The 17,927-nt window shown below is 42.6% G+C and overlaps 1 protein-coding gene across 1 annotated transcript; it reads right to left on the bottom strand.

Moving 5' to 3' along the window:
- Nucleotides 1-312: 312 nt before the first annotated feature.
- MAB21L3 (mab-21 like 3) lies at nt 313-17,621 on the bottom strand. The gene is made up of 7 exons (XM_031505530.2): nt 17,521-17,621; nt 13,172-13,312; nt 11,026-11,097; nt 8,378-8,669; nt 5,854-6,035; nt 4,924-5,118; nt 313-2,129 (listed from the first exon to the last, which is right to left on the bottom strand). Exons 1-7 carry the CDS (start codon nt 17,566-17,568, stop codon nt 1,896-1,898), a joined length of 1,164 nt encoding a protein of 387 aa, XP_031361390.1. The 5' UTR covers nt 17,569-17,621; the 3' UTR covers nt 313-1,895.
- Nucleotides 17,622-17,927: the final 306 nt, after the last annotated feature.

The following is a 17,927-nucleotide window of genomic DNA, read 5'->3' as shown; positions in this document are numbered from 1 at the left end:
TGGTTTTGCTTCACAGCAGGCTGTGAAGCTCAGCAGCTGAGGACTGATACACAGCTGCATCCAAGTTGAGGTATCACCATTGAAACTTTTTTTTTCACCCAGCTATAAAGGGAGATAAATTCTTCAACAGCCACAACTAAATCCCACAAGAGCCATACATCAGAGCAGTAAAATATTAAATTTGGGATTAACAGCTCTGAATGTTTTGCACTATCCTCGAACAGTTTGAATTGTTTTTGCCCTCCTAACTTCAGAAGCCAGCCTTTCAACCACAAGACAAAATCAAGATGAAACAGGAGACATCACTTCATTGCCACAGCTGTTTGACTCTGCCTGGCAGATTGGCATTTCCTTGTGCTTTAATGAAACAGCTCAACTTACAGGAAACAGGAAAGTCACACTTGAACAGGAGGTGTCATCATGAAACTGACACTTGTGTCCCATTTAGGGAGCCTGGAGAACAAAGGTTTAGCAAGAGAAGTTAACTGTTTGAAACAGTTCCACACAACGCAGTTACCCATGTGGAAAGGCAACTTGGAGGTTATTCCAAGGATCGAAGCAACACGGGTACCAGTTTACATGGTGGGATCAGGTCTATACATGGTGAGTGTGATGCAGGAGACACGACCAGACCAGGACCACACAGCTGAGATCCTTCCTGACCCATATCCACTCTGCTGAAGACACTGTAGAAGACAGCCTGCTCCAGAGGCAGAGGCTGCGCTGGAGACGCGGGGCTGTACCGCAGTCTGCCACGACGGGGAGACGCCACGCCGCAGATGTGCCTTGTGCAGCTTCCTGGAGCATGGGATGCAAATCCCACCCTGGCAAAGGACTTGTTTACTTTCCTGCACAGATGTGACAAAAAAACCCCACCAATCCAAACCCAAAATCCCCCCCTGTCTTGGTTTAGTCTTAGTGATTTAATAACATTAAACCCAGCATTCTTTATATTAATTCTAAAGCTTTGTTCTTTTGAAATACTAAAATCCATTTTCTTTTGAAACATCCACAAAATTAAAAGCACTGGGGATCTTGGAGCTAAAAGCCTTTGAAAAATACTCTCCTTCTGCACTGCACCTAAAAATAGGTGGGTGTTAACAACTAGGGAAAGACCTGCTCTTTGTCCAGCCTGCTGGATAGAGCTGGGGATGGGAGTGAAATCTGATCTGCCAAAGCCCCTTGATTGTATGGCACTAACACAACTGGCAAAGGCAAACATGAAAAAGACATATTTGAAGCAATTGGAAGAAAAATATAAGTGGAAGAAAGAAAAAAGAAGAGGCAAAACCCGTTGTTCCTCTTCTTGATTCCACTGAGCTTTTCAACACTAGCAGCATGGTTAAATTCCTACTAGATTCCTACTGGAGCAGATCTCACTGAATTGAATTTCCTCTGACAAAGCTTCCAGCTTCAGAATACCTCAGAAATGTTCCTCTGCCCCTCTGCAAAGCTGGCCTGTGAGGTAAGCAGGCAATTAAACCCGCTGTCCTTGTGAGAAAGGTGACTGCAGCAACAATACATGGGCTAGGTTACAGAGGCAGCAGAGCGAGACTCCTTTGCGCTGCCTTTCAGCTTAGGTGCCACAAGACTGGAAACACAGAACAAGGCAGTTGCCTGCTCTGACTGACACACAAAGTTGGGTTTCACTGGCTGTAGCTTCCAGGCAGGCTGTCACTGTTGAAAGCAAATTAGATCAGCTGGGCATCAAGTGATACCTCCCATCAGTTTTCACCGCCCACCGCTGCCAGCTCGACACTTCTCTTTAGCGCTGCATGTGCCAACCATCTCACAGAGCCAGCTGCAACATCTACTGGAAGGACACGGGGGGTAACCACAGGTGGGGAGAGGAGCTGGGGGATCTACTCGGGCTTGGGGCAAGATCTTTGCCTGCCTTAGTCCAGGCAGAAAACAGGGTTCTCCAAGAAGACTGCCAGCTTGCTGGCCACCAGGTCCAGGTCACTGGTGTTGGCATATTTGAGCAGATTGGTGTTCTTGAGAAAGTAATGCTTGAGGAAGTGCTGGCTTACACACTTGTGCAGCTTCTGTACCAGCCTCAGAAAGGCTTCAGGGAAGCAGCGCCAATCCTTGGTGCGTGGGTATTTTTCACACGTCCAGAATAGCACTGTCTGCAAGAAGCAGATGGGAGAGAAGATGTGTTAGAGGTTCTGTCGAGGGCTCACACAGCTTACTAAGGCACTTTTAGTGCTGGTAAATGGCTGACAGCCTTGGAAATCACACAGACACATGCTGCTACCTTGCTGTGGTAACGTTTCTGCAATGGAGGGATCCCAAATGACCAGGAAGAGCAGCTCGGAGGTGCCTGGTTAGGATCTCTCCCCAGAGGAGCCACTCTTCACTGACTGAGCCAGGAGCCCAAGGAAAATGATGTCACTAAAAGAATCTTGGCCTATTTGCCATCCTCCAGCAGGAGGCTCTGTAGAAATGCCAGGCATTTTAAGCTGTAGAAAATGACCTATTATGCAAGGGTAGAAGCCAGTAGATGCAAGGAGGAACAGAGCATAATAAGATCAACATAATTATTTGTTAGCTTCAGCTGTATTTGTGCTGAAGATACACGAAGATTGCATCTTGAACAGACTGAGATTCCAAGAAGCTATTGCAGGTGCAAGGCTTGCTTTCTGCTCAAATACTGCCTGTTTTTTTCTGAAATGTGATACTTCATGTTTTATGTTCTATTCCTCCAAAATTATTTTATGCAATTTAACATTTGAGAAATACATAGTTAAAATAACAAAATGCATATGATTGTTGCTCTTATAATATTATTTTTACACTGCCTATGTTGCATTTTCTCAGACTTTCCCATGACTGAGAAGAATTTTCTCATGGAACTTAGACTTATTGTACCAAAAAAGCAGTACTGACTGCCTTGGTCAGCCTGAAATAACATTTTAAAGTACAAAATCACCTATTCAGTGTTCAATAATTCTGCTAAGCTCCTTAACTGTCCTCTGAATCCCAATTTTATTTTGCAAATTCAGCTACCCAAAGAGAGACTCACAGACATTTTGAGAGGAGGCAGAACCACAGCCTTCAACAATGTCTGTTTCTACAGAGGTAGAATTTCATCTATAGTTGTACTGCTGACAAATTTATTCTCAAACAGTTTTTCAAATGTGAAAATTTTTTTGTTCACAGCTGCAATAACCACAAACCCTTTTCTTGAATGTCACCAGGGAACAAAGACATAGTGAGGAATTCAAGCTATAACTCTCTGAGAGCTGCTCCTTGAAGACTTGCAGAGTAGTTACCTTCTGACACACTAAAACTACTTCAGCAGGCAGCAGTTGTAATGAAGTTTCTGAAGGCAAGGAAAACAGTGATGCTTTTTCAGTCAGGAGCCCAAACAAGTGATTTATCCCCAGTATTTATGTCCCTAACTTCCAGCTCTCTACCAACAGCATAGAGTTCGCTTTCAGAATGTACCTAGATCTTTTTGAAATTCCAGATCTCAAACTTCATTTCTATGCAGGTAAGCAAAAGAAGGGCAATTACATGGTTCTCTCTGGCTTTCAGAGCTCCTGGTATGCAGATTTCCCCTGTCACAGAGAATCTTGTTTAATCCTAATTGTTGGATACCTCTGACAGGGGCAACCTGAGAATTTGTGAAGAAACAGGGGGAACATGAGAATGTGAAGAAACTTAACGCTAAGCCTCTGCTCAACTGCTGGTTTAACCACCGACTGTTTCTCTCATTTTTCTTTTCTTTTTTTCCTGTTTTTCTTTCTAATATGAGTAACTTTGAAAAATTCTTTCTGTCTGGTAAACCAATCCTCTCTTGCTGTAAAAGCCGGAACTATAGTAACTATAGTAAAGAATTGAAGAGCTTCTAAATAGTTTCCTACTTTGATCAAAAGTCCATGCAACAGCACTTCCTGCACATCTGCTCCTTCAGCCAGGGAAAAACATTGTTCCTAATGGTTAAATGGTTTTTCACTTTGTCTTACATATGACAGTTTTCCCACTAGGTAGTTCTTAGAGGCACTGAGGAGTTTTGCATTCAGCTAAGCTCTAATCAGCCTCATTAATTTTTTAATTCCATCTTGACTTAGTGTAGTGCCATGACTGTAACAGCATTTGATGGTCACCAGCTTTTTCTTTAGGACGACTCTCAGCATTGCATCTGATTTCAGACACCAAAAGATCAGTAACTACAGTAGGAACCTAATGGCTTGAGGCTTCAAGGTGGGAAAAGTACAGCCTCTCCCTGGTAACTCCAGGAGGAAGAAGTCCCAGAAAACAGGATTTTTAATCTATAATCTAACACATGGTGCTGCCTGTGGCACAGTGGTGTCTGCAGCTGTCAGATGTGGAGACACAGTAACAGCAGGGTCTTCTCTCTCTTCTTCACAAATCTTGTTTGAAGCCATCTTGAACCCTGAAATAGGTGCAGGGAGGATGCCACCACCTCTTTAACTCCTCCTTCTTCCCTTCCTATCCCAAGTGAACCACCACCAGAACTGTAGTTTTCACCTAATTCATTAATAATGCTCGCCTAAGACAGTTTTGTTTGGTACACATCCACAAAGAAAAAAAGCACCACCTTCCACCAGAGAGGCAGATGGATATAGATGTCTGGGATAGTCAAGAAGCAGGAAGCAAGTGTGCAATTACAGACAACAGTACAACGTGAAATCAAAACAGAGGAGGGGCCTCAACTATTTATGTTGCTGCAATCATACTGTTCCTACAGGCCTTAGTTCCTTACTGAAGTTTGGAACACGTATTCAGTGAACTCCTTGCCACCATAAAGCAATGAAAAGGTACAGCAGTTTTAACAGTTACCTTAGAAGTTACACAGATGCTACACTGACTTACACCACAACATTCTGACATTACTGGATGGAAGCCACTGCAACAGATCCCGTCACTGTATGCAGGTATCAGGGTGGTGCCTACCTGGAGGTGATAAGCTGTGATGACAGGCTTATTCCCAGCACACCAGACATCTTCCTTCATCTGCCTCATGACCCTGAAGCACTTCATGCGACAACCACCATCTTCATCCAGTCCCTCCATGAGGATGTGCTCAGCACGGGAGAAGCACAGCTGCCAGTGGTAATTAGAGCGGGCCAGGAGGTCGAAACCCAGCGACTGAGGAACGACAGGGGAAGTGTGACAGCAGATCAGAGGCAAACTTCTCCCAGCAATGCAGACACAGGTTACAAAAGCATGTTAGCAGAGACAGCAAACATGAGGTGCACTCCCATCTTAATTCTTAGTTGAATAAACACACATTTTGCATTGTTTCCTTGTGTGCTGGTATTAATTACTGCCGGGAGATCCTGTTCTACAGCCATCAGGCACAGTACCAGCAGTGCCACTAAAGCAGAGGTACAGCTCTGCAGGCACTTTCCTGTGCAGCAGGGAGGGGAGCAGGACTGGAAGGTAGAATGGGACTGGCAGGAACTTGGCAGCTGGGGTTGAGCTGAAGTGCCAGAATTCAGCCATAAATGTTGTAGGGAAAGATGGGATTGAGCTGGAGGGAAAATTGCAAGACACCAGCCTATTTGCTGAAGTCTTATGTGAAGCAGAACAAGAATGATGCATGTCAGAGCTGTGTGATGCAGGTAGAACTGTTTGCTGGAGACTCACACAATAAAAAGTTAACTCAGATTTTTCCTATAGAATTCACCACTGTAAGGGGGGGAAACAAAATCCAAATAAATTCCGACAGAATATTTTGAAACACTGCTTCTCTCTTTAGAAATACATCTTCTAACCCTACTGCCATCACCATACAGTTCTTTCCTTGGAAAAACACTGTCAGACACCTTAGAGGTAAATTCCATCCCAGAGTTAGTTAAGGGTGTTTTTTACACTGTTTACCTTGATGCACTGCACTTTTTCCTGAGAAGGCCAACGCCTAAGGCAACGAGGCCACCGGGCTTTCTCGGGCCAGCACGTTGGAATCTCCACAGCAGGGACCAGCTCCACCTCAACCTGGGATTCTGACGTCTCCACAGCCACCCGGACCACTGAGCTGAAGCTCTCCAGCACTGTCACTTTACCTGTGAAAAGACAACAAGAGAAGAAAATATAGATAAAAAGGTCCTTTTCTACAAGTCAAGCAAGAGGCTGTCTAGGACCTTGCAGCTCTATTGCTCTGTCTTAACACCATCTCCTCAATAACACATGAAGACTGTAAGAAAAGCCTAAATCTATAGAAGTCTATCCTGGGGAAGGAGAACAGGAAGATGGAAGAACAATGTTCTTAACTTTACACTCAATTATAATGCTTTTTTGTTTTCTTTGTGGGTCCTCTTAAGTCCTAGGATCAGGTTCTTAAAAATAAAGCTAGATAAGTGGTGCAACTTAACATTTCTAATGGTATACTACAAGGAGATCACTGCAGATTGGAGAGGACCAGATGAACACTTCCTATCTAAAGATGTTCTTCTTCCTTCAGAGAACCTAAGATCAGACCCACGCCAGATCACACTTACCACTGCCAGGCATTCAGAATATTTTGTGGGCTATCTGTAAAGTTTATTTCTGGAGATGCACTTGCACAGGAGACAATACCAGAATTTATGGTCTGTTGTGTAGAGCAGTCACACAGAAAAGGCTAACTGCTACATCACTGCAGGTGCTGAGTGTTAAGGAGAGTTAGTTCCAAGGGGATTGGGAGGAAAGAAGTTTCCTCAGTGTTAAAGAAGAGTGGCTCGTCTCCAGGAACAACATGATCTAAGAGTACAGAAAGGAAAACAAGCTGCAACTAATGGACTTTGTGGAATGTTTCCTGTTGGTCCAGCTGAGTTCATGGAAGAAGTTTCTGTCCCAGTCACTCTGGCAGGATCATTGCCCCTTCAGCTCTGCCATCTGAGCCAACTGCATGTTCATTGTCTAACCCACTGAAGTGAAAGGCTGAGCAGATGAACATAAGCCCTTTAAAGAGCAGTGTGTTATCCCACCTCATTTTGACTGGCATGTGCTAAGGAGCAATTCATGGGGTGAATTACCTTACCATGCAAAGAGTAGAGTCCATCCCAACCAAAACTTCATTCACCTCAGAAAATCTATGTGCTACTTCCCTGCTGAGCCACGTGTGGCATCAAAACAGGAATTGTTGTGTTCCCAAGCTCCCAACAAGGATCCCTAGCAGCTGAGATGTGTTAGAGCAACCACTGTATCAGCATGTAAATATGTTCATAGCATTTCCAAAAGCATTGCAATGTTTATACCTATTTTTCCACTAATGAAAAGTGAGACATCTCAAAAACTGATTTTGCTGGTGTTGAAATAATTAAAAAACAAGGAAGCAAAGAAATCAAGTGCAGTTTTTCTGTAACTTTAGCCATACTGTGGGATGAATGAAGTCCATTCTTCACATTAAAAACCAAAAATGGTAATTGCTTCTCTGGACTTCATCTTAGCTCATCTCCTCCCAGTGGACCATACAAAAAAGGCATCAGAATCATCAACCTAAACACCACTCTCTGGGGTCCTTGCAAGTACCTTTCCTGCAACACTCAATTTTCACTCAAAAACTTGATGTGATTGCTGCCCAACACAAAAACTTTCACATAGGTAAAGCCTCAGAAGCAAGCCTGTTCCAGCTGGTCTTTCTTGTGAGCCTCAATGGTGAAATTTTATTGCTATCCACCTTTCCATTCCTATAATAAGAAGTACTTCCTGAAAAAAATGCTATTATCTAGCAGAGCTTGACTTTTTTTTTCCTGTGACTACAATTCAGAGTGTGATCAGATCAGTGGAAATAGCTTCTATTGCTCTGAAATATAGAAGACTCATTAGGCTACTGATGAGTGAAGTCATTCTGGAACCATGCTATGGGAAGAGGCACCACAGGAATAGCCTGGACACTGGGGAAAAGAGCTCTTGTCCAAAATATTTTGCTTCAGTAGAAGTGCTTCTACTTAGTTCCCACCATCCGATGCTGTGGGAAATCTGTGGGCAACTAAGGTTTCCCCAGAGCATTATCTGCCCTTTAAATATCTTCAAACATGTTCTTCTCAGATGTACACATCTTTCCAGTACCCAATTTTCCTATACTACCTTCATTAATAATTTAAATATATTGCAGGTACTGTAGTAGAGAAGGATTTTTTCCCAAACAAACTCCTAAGTGTTCTAAAAATATAGGCTGCCTCTCAGTTGAACTGCCAGGGTGTTGTTGCTGCAGACCCTACCCAAATTCCGAAGAAAGGAGAAACATCTTGGGTACAAAGAGCCCCAGAACTAATGAATTCTATCTTCAATGCAGGTCTGTGTAGATCCTTCAATCACTTGAAGGCTTCCTGGCTTTGCAGAGTTTTGCTCAGCTTCTGACCATGCAAGCCAAACACTCTGCATGTGTGATGGTTTCCCTCACACCTGTCCCCACCAAACTCACTGGAGAGGTTACAGGAGACGATCGACTTCTCCACCAGCTCCCGGAAGACGATGAGGACTTTGGCTGGAACCAGATCACCTTCGATGTTCACATCCTCTTCATGCCACTGCTGAAGGCTTTTTGAGAACTGCTCCACCTCCAGCCACTGATGCAATTCCTCAGGGTCCCGCACGGAGGAGAGGAGCTTGGCTCCATTCACGGTGTAATAGCGCCAGTGCCGTACCTGGCATTCCCTGTAGCCGGTCAGGCCACGCAGAGGAACTGTGATGAGGAACTGGCTGGGTGCTAAGACCTAGGAGAGTTCAGAGAGATGGAGAGAGGAGACAAGGGCAGATCCATAAGGAAAACAGGGTTGAGGAAGTACTAGGTAAAACTGGGGGCTTTGAAAAGAAGGACAAACTATGATGGGACTAACTGAACACAGCCAGGATGTGTCTAAGGGTTACCTTGGAGGCATGCAGACTAAAAGGAAATTGTCTTAGAAGGTGTCTGATGTGAAGCTCTTAGAAGATAAGAGCTCACTGGCTAATTTGCCACAACACCTGCCATGCTTTCCCCCTTTTCTTGTTATTTCTAGTCTGCAATTGATGACATGTAATAACCAGCAGCTTCCAAGAAGCAGGAAGGCATAAGTAAATATGTTTTGAGATCCAGCCAAGGGAAACCCAAAGAGTGGTAGTTATTATCTCAGAATTGTTACTTGAGATAAGCCCAGAGTCCAATGCTAGTCATAACTATGGCAAAAAGTTCACCTTTCTGATCTCTTTCGAAGTCCGTGAGAGACATTAGCAAAAGAAGGCTATGGCCCATTCATTTCACAAGTGTTTCAAGTGTTTCTGTTTGACTGGCCTTTAAAGGGACAGACATAAGGCAAGTGACATGCCTGAGCCTACAGAGGCAGTGTCACACCCAGAAATAAGTCCAGGTTTTGGCCAGCTGTAATGTATGGAACTGCATTTCCTGATAAGCATGACAGAAACAGTGTAAGGGTAGAGGCAGCAACCAATGGACAAGGAAGCCTTAAAGAGGCTTGTTTGCAAGCCAGTTCATTTGCCTCACTTGGGGAACAACCATTTTCTAATAAAAAGCAGTTCTGAGACAGTATTTGCAAGGAAAGAATGAGGTGACTCAAATACCACAAAACATCATCTGTCTGGCCAAGGGCATAGCCAGACATGTCCAAGTGCTACTTTGGAAGCATCTGGCAGTTGTGATTCCAGAAGGGGTGTTCAGTCCTCAGATTTTTACCATGTTGGCTTAGGAACATTGCAGACCAAACCTAACTTACAGTGGCATAAGTAAGGTGAAGCTGCTGCATGAGCAGGATGTGAAGTGACAGCCACTGCTGTGAGGTGGTTACACCCATGGTGAACGAAACACGCTTGTCACTCTCCTGTAATAATCCAAAACACTCTGGTAGCCTTCCTCATCTCAGCTGATTTAAAGTATTACCACAGAGGTGCCAGGGCCCTGAGGGCACTAACAGGTTTTTTTGCCCCTAAGCAGCCTTTCTGGACCTTCTGCCATGGGTCTGGGACCCCTATTTCAGGTTAGCCCTGGGATCCAGTGAGTGGGGAAGCAGCTTGACCTCAGACCTGACTTATCAGCAGGCTCCCCTTATGATCTACACTCGTGGCTGACCCAGCTGCCCTCCTTTCATCTGTCTCACTCAAGGACCATAGGGCAGGGGCTGCCTTGCTATGCTTACCTCCTGTCTCTCTGTCTCACAGGGAGCAGCTGGTCCTCTCTGCTCCCTGGCAAGAGATTTGGAAAACAAAAGATGGCTAGCCAGAAGCACAGAAATAGCAAAGAAAACACCAGGATGCTGCTCTTTTGTCAAATATGATCCATAAATGAGGATGCTGCTCTTTTGTTAAATATAAACCATAAAGGAAGATGCTGAAAGGATGACATTGCAGATCAAGCTGACCTGCACATGTCAGCTTTGGTGGGGCTGAGAAATCCTGTGGGCAGTTTAGAAACAGAGTAATAGGCTCCATAAGGAAAAAATACAATGGCTGTCATGCAGTTACTACTCCTCTCACTGCCTCAGCCACATTTTCAGGTAAACAACCATTTCCCCCCATACCAAAATGCTGTCTTGTATGCACTGGCACCCAATAAATTGCAAAGGGAAGAGCTGCACATGTTATGTGAGTGCCTACAAATGCAAGTCACAAGGGTCCTCCACCTGGGGCTTACCAGAAAACAACAGAATGCACAAGGCTGGGATTAGCACTGTAAAGCTGGGCAGTTGGTAACTTCTTGGCCTAAACAAATCCCAGTCCCACACCTATGCTGTCACAAGATGGTCTCACACACTGTGTGCAGGCCACAGGCAAGAGTCTCCAGTTCTGGGTGTGTAACTTGTGGCCAGTTCTGCTGTGTTAACATTCTGTCTAGAGTATGCTGGGCAAATTAAATATAACCTCATTCTTGTGAACCTGGCCAGGCTGTTCCAGGGAGACAGAAATATTAGGTTAGAAAGAAAATAATTACTCTTTGAGAGGGAAAAAAAAGCAAGTCTCTTGTTCAGAGGACAAATCGGTCATGGGAGGATCAGTGTGGTGGGTGAAGTTGTTTGGAGAAGAGGGTGTGTGAGGAGGAAGCAAGCACAGGGATTGTCAGGCACCAGGAAGGCTTTGTACCTGGATGGATGGGTGGAATGGGCGCTTCCTCCGAAGCATAGCTGACCACTTGGCCAGTAAAGCTGGCTGATCCTGAGAGAAGCAGAAAGGAAGACAAGTGGACAGAACAGAGAGAAAGCATCATTCATTCACAGCAAAGGTCATTCATTCACAGAGCAAAGCTGCAAGCTTCCCCGGATGCTTGGAGTTTGTTGAAGGAAAATCCCCCCCCATTTCCCCCACCTTGATTAAACACTTGGCAATGCCACTGGACAGTGCAGTACCAGTGATTAGTCTGCCCCTCTTCATTGTAACTTTACTGAATTTTCATCAGCCCTGCACAGTTGACAGCTCCAAAAATGGTGGGCCACAAAAAAACCCAAACAGTTAGAACTTTTAAAAATTAAATAATCTGTTTTGTTCATATGAATTTTAATTCAGGTTTTCAATAAAGCATAACTTTTTGTTACATGGATCACAGGAAAACACTGTATACCTGAAGACTTTTCTTAACTAGTCTCCACTCAGCCCTTCATATTTAGAAGGGAGCTTGAGGCTTCTCAATAAATTTAGATCTCTCACCATGTTAAATTGATTCCTTTTAGCCAGAAGCTGAAAGTTCTGAAAAATCCTGTAGAGTTAACTGACATAAAAAAATATGTTGCGAAATTGAACATGGAAAAATGAATAGATTGACTTTCCCTGGACACAAGTCTCCTCTATGTTAAAGTATGTCAGCAACAGTATTAAAGTTTTCAATCTTTCGAAGTAGACAGCCCAAACCAAATAATTTCTCATCAACCCATTCTTTCATGCCCCACACAAATAGGACAGTTAGTCAGTTCCTCCTAGTGTTACTTCCACAGATTTGTAACACTGGGTTCAGTTAAGCACGAACAACAGATCTGCCACTTTTAAGGAAATAGATTTTGAGGATTTCTTTCAAGCAGAATTTGTTCAGATCTGCATACTATAACATCAAGTTACTGCTCATAATAGATTGCCTTGGTGGTCTTGTTCTACTTTGCTTTCCGGAGCAACAATTTTACCCTGACCCTGGTCCTGTCAGACCTCATTAGCCAAGCAGGTTTGTTCCACACAAGAGGTGCCTGGCAGAGTCTGGCACTAAGGAACTCATGGACCAGGATGTGGCACTATCACTGTGGCCATACTTACTGACAAGACCACATGCTCTGGGATACAAGAAATCCAGAAAAGCTATGAATCTGAATGTCTTTGTCCCCAGGGTAATGGCCACATTTCAGACTGGGTGATTTTATTTTGCCTCCACCTCCATACCATTCCAGCAGCTTCATACAAAGACTTCTTCCCTTTCAGTCCCAGAGAGCTGCAAAAGTTGCCTCGTGCTTTTATGTATTTGCTGTGTTTTGATCTGTAAATGGCTGTGGTTCAGTATAATGCTTGACATTATTATTTCAACTAGTTCAGATGAAAAAATTGTTTTCATCTGAAGTTACCATTGCTGTGATTGTTTCTTGTGTCTTTACTAGTTACTTTTGTGTAATGGAGTCACAAGAAATAAGCAGCCTTCTTCTGTCACAGCTGGGAAGGACATTACTATTTTTACGTCTGAAGGTCTAAAGCAGGGAGGCATTTCAATTCTCCCACTAATAAGAATTATTTTTTTCCTAATGAAAAAGAAATTCCAATTCATGACAAAGAAAAAAACATATTTTTCAGAAGAAACTTTCTAATGTTCATAGCAGAAGAAGGACTTTTAATTCTTCTTTAATCCTTTTTAGTGAGTTGACAGCTTTTTTACCTGTGAAAAATATGGGTCATAGCTCATGAAGGCATGAGCATTTTTTCTTAAGTTACTGCTGCATAAGTTTTTCTTTCTGACTCCCAAAGAGTTTTGGCTTCTGTTTGTGGATTGACAGCTCTGGCAATAGATGCTGTTTGTAAACACAGCAGCTGCAAGAAGAGGCTCTGCTTGATTTATCCATCTCTCTTGGATGCTCCTCTGGCTGTGAGATGTCCATGAGTGAGTGCCAATGACCCAGTCAGTAGAACTCCACAGTGGTGTCAGCACATCGTCTGTGGTGTTTGGGTGAGGTACCTGCCATACAAACACTTACATAATGGAGAAATCACTTTCTGGTTGCCTACAGGCTGCCAGAGAGTGCATTAAGGTTTTTCTTCATACCTTGATGTTCTCATTGTGAATGCCAGAGTTGGAGATAGCCTGGAATCGCACGGCCTTGTAGCTGATTTCTGCAGTCAGCTGCTGGATGATTTTCTGCACCTCCTCCACTGCTTTGGAAACCAGGTAATGCCGCCGTTCCACCTGTCAGTTCCAGAAAAGACACTTCATGTTAGATGTAATTGCAGTCTTAGTCTCCAGTGGGAAGCACACAAATCAGCTTAAAGCATCCTGAAACATTTGCGCTTGTGCTGCACTGGGAATAAAAATTGTTCCCCAGTCTATTGCAATCAATTTACCATGAGACAGAGCTGAGAACACCAAAGGGTCAATATTCAAGACTATTGAGTATTAATTGATATTTCCATGCCAACACCATTGGATGGAAGGAAGGGAGTTCACTACACAGATAAATTTATTACCAACTAATTCTACAGTCTCAAGTCTTTATCCATTTGATGCAGAATACCAGTTACTCCCCTGCATATGGTAGCCATTCTCAAAGTCAGAATATGTTCCATTCCAAGAACTGACAGGACATCAAGACTTCGAGATTTGTCCATTAGTCAGGTGGCAGATGTATGTGGCATCAGTTAGATGCCTACCTTTTACACTGAAAGTATCCATATTTTCTTTATGGCTGAAGTACAGATGAAACTCTACTCCTAGACAGTGTGAAAGCATATTTCCAAAACTGGCCCCATTGGGAACTAGGTGTTTGTGTGGCTTGAAGGGTAGTTTTTCAATTCAAGAAGTAGTTGCATAATGAATTATTGAAAATTATTTCAGTGAAATGTCTGAGTCTTGGGACAACTGAGGTGATGAGTGGACAACTCAGAAAAATATAAGATGAACCTGAACCTCACTTATGACTAAAAGTTAAGGGAGCACAAGGGGACTGTCACAATCTGAACAAGGACATTCAACAAGAGGAACATGAAGGAACCATGTTAGTAAAGGACATTTAATATTTCCCAAATATCCTTACACATTTACCAAAGTGAGGAGATTCAGCTGTTAACAAAGTTCAAGAACATATTTGTCATTACTTATACAAGCAGAATTACTTATGGAGAGTGAAATATTAAGACTGTTTACTGTTCATTTTTGGATCCTATGCTTCATCTAATTTAGTTGCAGCTTTTGCTTTCTTCTTGATTCTTCTTTTTCCTCACCATATTCTACTAAATGTTATTGCTTGCAGGCAAGAAAAAAAATCAGAAACAGAGTTCATCACTCGGCTAAAGTGAATGATAAAGCATAATTGCCACAGTCAAATATAATTGCTACAATATTTTGTTATTATCAAAGACCAAAAGGAAGCAAAATCATAAGTTAAAAATTCTGTACTGTGAGGGTGGTGAAGCCCTGGCACAGGTTGCTCAGAGAAACTGTGGATACCCCATCCCTGGAAGTGTTCAAGGCAAGGCTGGACAGGGCTTTGAGCCCTTGTCCAGTGGAAGGTGTCACAGTCCACGGCAGGGAAACTGCACTATATGATCTTTAAAAGTGCCTTCCAACCCAAACCAGCCTATGGCTTTCTAAATTTCCTGTGTCCTGTTTACTCAGCATCTTCTTCAGCATCTAAACAACTCCCTAGTCTCTTTTACTATCAGCCAAAAACACACAAGTGTGTTGAAATGTGTCCCTAGGGCCTGGAAGAGGACAAATACATCCACTTCTTCATAAAAAGGGACCATTCAATGGACTAAAGTGGATTAGCGCCTGCCTCATATCCATTAGCCCATAAACAGCAATTGACTAACACTGAACTTGAACATGAGCAGAGTTTGAATTCCTTCCTCCCTCAGACAACAAAGTTAACAGTACTTCTACTAAGCCTGAATAGCTTTTGAAAGTGGGAAATATGTCAGGCAACAGCACCATATTCCCTTGACTGAGCTCTCATCCACCCTTGACATTCTGTTTCTTTACTATCTTAACACCATGTAGTCCTTCATGTTTATATAATGCCCTTTAATTTCCCTAGTAATTCACCCTCCTCCTCATTCCAATTCACCATTTTATTTAAGAGCAGTTTTAGCTACTTACATGTACTTAAAAAAAACCCAAAAAACACTGAAAGATTTTAGCCCATGTTCATTTTCACCTCCTCATCTCAGCTTTCATTTATGGCACTTCTCCATCTGTATCTATACTGTATCTATTTTCTCCACCTTATTTTTGTTCATCCAGAACAACTCCTTAGAATAGTCCAATAAGCTTGACAAGATACCTAATGGTTTCTCCAACAAGTGAATGGTGTGTGGCAGAGAAAGTTGTCCATGTCTAAGAGCTTTTATGCAAAAAAAGACTTTTTTAAAACTGAAAAGTATAAAAAGTATACACAGTGGGTCAGCTCAAACAGAGACTTAGAGTGCCCTCTTTATGCATTCCTCATGCTCTGCTCTCTCTAAGGGGCACCTGCTGGAAACATTTTTTGCCACTTCCAGTATCCAGGGAAAATCTATTCAACACAGCCTGGCCTCATTTAATTCTGCCTTCATCACCTACTGACTAGGCTACAGCAGTTGTCATGAATTCTTTATAATATACACTAAAAAAAAAAAAAAACCAGTTGAGGGAGTACCACTAAACACCTCTTTCCATGTGTTCTCCCCATCACTGGAGCAGGGATAAAAAACAATGGGCATGTGACTGACAGAGGGTGCTCACTATAATTAACTAACTATAATTAGCTCCCTAATCATCCTGTTGGAAAATATAACCTTCCTACAGAAGGGAGGGTAAAAAAATCAGAAAACAGAAGGTGAGTCTGAAGAGCCAAGGCATTTATCTCAGATACTTCTAGTACCAGCACAGACACATTGGAAGAAAGACACTGTATGGTATTTGCTGGACAGTCACTTCTGTGACTCGCTGGCATTCCCCTTACTAGGTCTTAACTCAGGGAATTGTGCTAAAATAAATGCACAAAACTTGAATAACAAGGTCAATTATGATTTTATTAAGGGGGAAGGAAGCAGGACTGAGATTTATTAGAAACTGTTTCCCTTATTTACCCAGCCTCATCCATACCATACACATTCAAATTTTTCCTTTGATGAGCAGCTTAAGGATGAAATCTCTGGTATTATAGAGATTCATTGCACCAGGTGGTTGACCTATTTCCAAAAACAGGCAGCATTTGACAAGCTGAACTGCCTGAAGTTGGACAAGAGGCTCAGGAGCAGGCAGAAACTAAGAATCCATCAGAGCTGGAGGGCTGCTAGAAAACAGACTTCTAGTATAATCTAAAATATTGGCAACTATGAGTCTCACTTAACTAGAGCCTGCTTCTGTTCCTTGTACTTATGGCTGTCATATGAGCATTTTCCTGTGCATGGCTTCCCTCTGTTCCCTCCTTTGTAGCTCTGCTTTTTAAATCTTCAGAGAAGTGTTCTCTGTTATAGCTCACTGAACAGATTCTTATGGAATTATTTTCCTGTGCACAACACTGCATGCCTGAAGAAGGTATATTTCTGGGAGAACTTTCCTACTTGCCACCAAAACATTTCCACAGAGAAAACAAACCTTTCTTACCAGCCCCTTCATTGTACTAGAATATGTGATCCTTTACAGAAGATAAAGCCTTACACTTTCTCATTTTGAAATTATTTGTCACTTTGGTATCTTGCATTTTGTTGGGGAAAGCAGACAATAAAACAGGATCTAGCTAAGTACTGCCATGAAACATGTCAGCTTTAAAAAATGTTATGGCTCACTTAGAACTTTTATTAAACAGTATTGTTTCACAGAAGATTTTATTCTGTTTTATTTCATTTCATAATGGGGGAAAAATTGAGTGCTGGAATATCTTATAAAATAGAAAATGAGATTCCAGTCTGCATATGCTAATGAGACATGTTATTTTAATCATGGTATATAGAGAAGTATCCTAAGTTGAGGTGACAGACTGATGACTGAATTCTAACAATATTGGTCTGCCTCTGCAGTTCCTACATGAATCTTTTTTAGAGGCAACACCTGGCTGGTGTTGGTCTTGTTTTGGTCAAGCCAAGACCACCAGACAGGGAGAGAGGCAAGGACATTTCCTTAGATTTAAATGCTGTCAATTACAGCTAGTCTCACATCTGGAATTCCAGATTAGGAACAAAAATTCAGGACACCTAGAAGAAGAGGACAAACACCTTGAAAAATTAGGCTACCAGCAGATAAGATTCTACAACAGAAACCTAGAAATCTCATTAGAAATACAGTTCTCATGAAACTTCACCCAATCTTGTCTCAGAAATGAAGACAGCAGGCGAGCAACTAAGTGTCAAATTTGGCACCCTTCAGAATCAACACCTAGTGTGGGAGACAGAAAATCTGGTCAGATAAAGTCTTACCTTGCTCTGGATGTAGATTTCTACATCTTCATCTGTGAACGGCTTCATGGCAAGATGGTCTTCGCTGCTCTTTAAAGTGTGAATTCACTCTTCACTTGTTCACCTGCCTCTGGAAGTAGAGGAACACTCAGAGAGAGCTGCTCAGAGCCTTCTTGCCCTGTGAAGCTCAGTTCACCTAACAACTCTGTGCTGTGGGTGAGTAAGAGAAGAGAGAAGCAAGGAAGCATGCCTATTTTTAATAATTTTCTTTTTCTGCTCTGAGCTACAATGGTGACTTCCAGCTCATTCAGAAAACTAGCTCCAAATATTATTCTCTACCTTCAATTGTTATTATTAATCTTATTACTTTTAAATGGTGGATCTTGCATGCAGGCATACACAAAAAAATCCCAGCAACTGCTCTGTCT

This window comes from Lonchura striata, chromosome 2 (assembly GCF_046129695.1).
Source record: "Lonchura striata isolate bLonStr1 chromosome 2, bLonStr1.mat, whole genome shotgun sequence".
Lineage (NCBI taxonomy): Eukaryota > Metazoa > Chordata > Aves > Passeriformes > Estrildidae > Lonchura > Lonchura striata.
This window is presented reverse-complemented; position numbering and strand designations above follow the sequence as displayed.

Bases quoted from the DNA above. Each gene is read 5' to 3' on its own strand.
- MAB21L3 (XM_031505530.2), bottom strand. From the start codon at position 17,568: ATGAAGCCGTTCACAGATGAAGATGTAGAAATCTACATCCAGAGCAAG. The intron at 6,036-8,377 runs GTGAGTTTGGTG...GTCTTTTCACAG, and splicing joins CGTCTCCTGTAACCTCTCCA to GTAAAGTGACAGTGCTGGAG. The intron at 2,130-4,923 runs GTAGGCACCACC...TGCTTCTTGCAG, and splicing joins TCACAGCTTATCACCTCCAG to ACAGTGCTATTCTGGACGTG.